This window comes from Notothenia coriiceps, unplaced genomic scaffold (genome assembly GCF_000735185.1).
Source record: "Notothenia coriiceps isolate Sejong01 unplaced genomic scaffold, NC01 NC01_scaffold00009695, whole genome shotgun sequence".
Taxonomy (NCBI): Eukaryota; Metazoa; Chordata; class Actinopteri; order Perciformes; family Nototheniidae; genus Notothenia; species Notothenia coriiceps.
In genome coordinates, this window is record NW_011342396.1 from 918,542 (window position 1) to 922,740 (window position 4,199).

General features: G+C 41.1%; 1 protein-coding gene across 1 annotated transcript; it reads left to right on the forward strand.

Annotated features, from left to right (window-relative positions):
• Nucleotides 1–551: 551 nt before the first annotated feature.
• LOC104945550 (peptidase M20 domain-containing protein 2) lies at nucleotides 552–3,664 on the forward strand. Its single transcript, XM_010771246.1, has 7 exons — nucleotides 552–1,021; nucleotides 1,381–1,529; nucleotides 1,631–1,773; nucleotides 2,305–2,459; nucleotides 2,811–2,937; nucleotides 3,091–3,198; nucleotides 3,329–3,664. The coding sequence occupies exons 1-7, from the start codon at nucleotides 626–628 to the stop codon at nucleotides 3,502–3,504; spliced, it is 1,254 nt and encodes a 417-aa protein (XP_010769548.1). The 5' UTR covers nucleotides 552–625; the 3' UTR covers nucleotides 3,505–3,664.
• Nucleotides 3,665–4,199: the final 535 nt, after the last annotated feature.

Genomic DNA, 4,199 nt, shown 5'->3' on the forward strand with positions numbered 1-4,199 from the left:
TCGTGGGACCCAGTAGGCTACTGGGTCAATCCAGCACCGACCCAGTAATAGTTCAAATTCAACTATTAGCATAACAACCAACCTTAACAGATGGGTAATTTTGAACCATTTCTAAAATATGATTTCCATTGTTGGTACCATCTGTAGTGTTACTTTAATTCGTTATATTAGATTATCAATTAAACCTATATTTGCTCAAGGTTAACCAGCTGCAACATAGTGACACTTAGGTTATGATGCAATAATTAATGTTAAGAAGCAATGGCATTTAAAATGTTTATTGCTCCATATTAAACTGGAATTAAACTATAAAACTGAATTTCCCTCTCAGGGGATTAATAAAGGTCCGTCTTCTCTTCTTCTATTAAGGAACTGAATACTTGTTTCATTGCTGACTGTATTTTAGACTGCATTCGTGTGGGCAAGGTTTAGTTAATGATGTTGAACTTTGAACATCATTCTTAGAATTTCTAACTTTACAAAAGCCGTATAACTCCAGACTCACAGGCAGGGTGAATCTAGAATGAATTATTTACCCGGAGCAATATCACTTACAGGCCTACGGGTCAGGTTATTAATGTATTGCTGACTGTGCTGGGACTGCGCCTCGCGACTGTCCGTACAAATGGCGCAGCAGCAGCAGCAGATGAAGCGCGCGCTGCAGCAGTGCATTGATGCACAGAAAGACGATCTGCACAGTTTAAGCCGGGACATTTGGAGCAACCCCGAGCTCGCCGGAAACGAGACACAGGCGCACGACAGGTTGGTCCGCTTCTTCTCTCGGGACAAAACATGGACGGTCGACAGTCACTACAAACTACCCACCGCATTCCGGGCCGTCTGGGATCCGGTTGGTGGCCTCGAGCGAGCACTGAATGTGGGCTTCCTCTGCGAGTACGACGCGCTTCCGGGTATCGGACACGCTTGCGGGCACAACTTGATAGCGGAGGTGGGAGCTGCAGCCGCTCTGGGGCTGAAATCTGCTTTAGAGAACCAGAGTGAACTCCTTCAACCAGTTAAGGTAACAGTTCAGGTTAGGTTCAAATAAGAATGCAAACTATGACAGTTCACTGTTTTGATAACTTTGACTCTCCACAGTTCTATTAGTCAACTGCTCTTGGGATAGGCTTTTTTCCAACCGCTGAGACTTAACAAGGGCCACATTTCTTGACCTAGTGCTTCAACACCCCCAATGACATATCTATAAATTCCACAAAAATTCCATAACCAAAAAAAAAAATCAACATTTTCACTGTAACATAACACAAACAATTCAGATAATAGAGAGATATATGACAATTAAGCATAATAATAATTTGTATTTGTGGAAAGTGTTTATATGATGATGTCAATAGGCTGAACAAAAAACCTTTTACCCAGATAACAGTATTGGGAACTCCTGCGGAGGAGGCTATAGGAGGAAAGATTGACCTGATCAAGGCAGGAGCGTTCACTGACATGGACCTGGTCTTCATGGCTCACCCCGCTCAGCAAGATGCTCCATTCCTGCCCGGTGTTGCTCTCGATGAGTGAGTTCACAGCTTTTATAAGTTCACAACCTGCTCTGTGTATGTTAACCTCCGTTGTATATTTCAGATATCCATTAAAGCACTTTATCGATGTGACACAGGGTGATAGTGAAGTACTATGGGAAAGCGTCTCATGCTTCTGCGTACCCTTGGGAGGGAGTGAACGCCCTGGATGCTGCTGTGCTGGCCTACAACAACCTCTCTGCTCTCAGACAGCAACTCAAACCAGAGTGGAGGCTTCACGGTGAGAAACAGGCAGAATCTGTGATCAGCTGAGCTTTAAAGTTTATTAAAAGCAGTCTCCCCTCAAAGTCATTTGACTACCATTTACATGAGAAGTTCTTCATGTGGTAAGAAAGATAACATGTATCAACAAACTTGCGTGATGAGGTCAGTGACGTGATTTAATTACTTGTTATAAATTAACCTTTGCAAACTTGTGCCGCTGTGTGTTGTCTTCATATGACAGTGAAGTTGCACAGACATTTAATTTAAGTATAGCAACCAGAGGGTATCTATGTGAGGCAATTTTCCAAGTATTTAAAAATGTTTCAGCAATATTCTCAGATGGTGTCATGACACAAATTTGTCAAATCACGCCTTCCATAATGCCTCCATTTTGTCAAGAGCTAGCCCACATATCTTCAAATAAAATAAACTCAATATATCAGCAACAAAATAGAAAGTGCTTAAAATAATTGCTGTGATCAAACAAATACTGCAGGTGTGACGGATGCATCCCTTTTTATGCTTCATCATGTCATTTTGCCTCCAGGCATCATCAAACATGGAGGGGAGAAGCCCAACATTATCCCTGCCTACACAGAGTTGGAGTATTATCTGCGCACGCCGCTGGTGAAGGATCTTTTTGACCTGAAGGCCAAGGCTGAGGCTTGCTTCAGGGCAGCTGCTGTTGCCACCGGCTGCCAAGTAAGCTTACCTAAAAAATTCGACTTCCTCTAGCTTCCCTCGGACGCAGATGTAAGCACAAACAGTGTGTTTTAACATATCTTAAAAATGCAACGTTGGAGTTCACTGCTGTTATATAATATTGCCCTTTTTAACATATTCCTGTTTTAATGCTCCCAAGTTTTGTTTGACTCTTACATAATTCACCGTTATCTTCAGGCGGCTTTTCTCCTACGTCTGCACTTGCTTCAGGGAAGTTAAACTGAGATTAGAGAGCATGCATGGAGTGCCATATTTGTTGATGTATGAGAGTAATCTCTATTGTTAAATGTCATATTTTTTTAAATGAAGGAATACTTGTGTTTTCTTCAGGTGGAGATAACCTACCCATACAATTCCTACTATAACATTCTGCCTATTGCCACGCTAGCAAACCTGTATAAAAATAACGGAGAAGCTTTGGGGATTCAGTTTCCAGAGCAGCCAAACAATTTTTCTGGTATGTGAATAAAAGAAAACATGAATCACACATAATTATTGCTTTTAATCCTGGTTTGTGCAGGAAAACTTTACATACCGTAGGTGTACAGCTTTCTATTGAATTGAATGAACAAAGAATAATTATTGAAGGGTATTTATAATTATCTGGCAGGTTCTACAGACTTTGGCAACGTATCATACGTAGTCCCCGGTATCCATCCTTTCTTCTATATCTGCACCGATGCGCTAAACCACACTGAGGAGTACGCTGTAGCAGCAGGTAAGGCAGCATGTGTATATTGTGAGCAGATGTTCTCTCTTTGATTCAATCAGACGGTTTTCCAGGTCACTTGGTTTGTCTCTTTAGTTTCTATTTACTTTTTTTTTTACTCTCTTTTTCTATGTGCCAGGAGCTGAAAAGGCCCAGTTGTACACCCTGAGGACTGCCAAAGCCCTGGCTATGACAGCTGTGGATGTAGTGTGCTCCCCCGATCTGCTGCGGAAAGTGAGAGAGGACTTCAGCCAAGCCAAACGGAAACAGGGGAAACACCTGGAAGGCACGGACACATCTTTGACGGCTCCATAAATACAATAATATGAATAACAGTTATAGAAAATAGTTGTTCAAGGTTGTGTTGGGCTTTAAGTCTAGGTCTACCTATGTTGTAAACATATTATCTATATTTCACGTCTGTCCGTCCTGGGAGAGGGATCCCTCCTCTGTTGCTCTCCCTGAGGTTTTTCCCATTTCCCCCTTTAAACTGTGGGGGTTTTCCTTCTTTGGAAGTTTTTCCTTGTACGATGTGAGGGTCTAAGGACAGAGGGTGTTGTATTGTCATACTGATATTTTGTACAAACTGTGAAGTCCACTGAGAGAAATGTAACATTTGTGATATTGGGCTATATAAATAAACATTGATTGATTGATTAAGTAGATTCCTATACGTAGTATGGTTACTTTTGAAGGAAAGAGCTTAAAGAAATATATGAATAATAATAATTGTATTAAGGACACCACAAAGAGAAGGTGTGGCATAGATAAAAATCAAATAATATAGAAGAAATACATTCAAATAGAGTACTGAAAACTAGTAATACTTGGCAATACATAAGCAGATTCCAAAATAAAAATTAGGAAACTGCACCCACATGAAAGATGCTTGCAAACTACAACTGAAATACCACCTTTATAAGTTTTATTCCTACTAGACTAGATCTGATGCTTGTTGAGGTTCGAAACCAGCATGGGTACCTTTTCCTTTAGACTGCCAACGGCACACA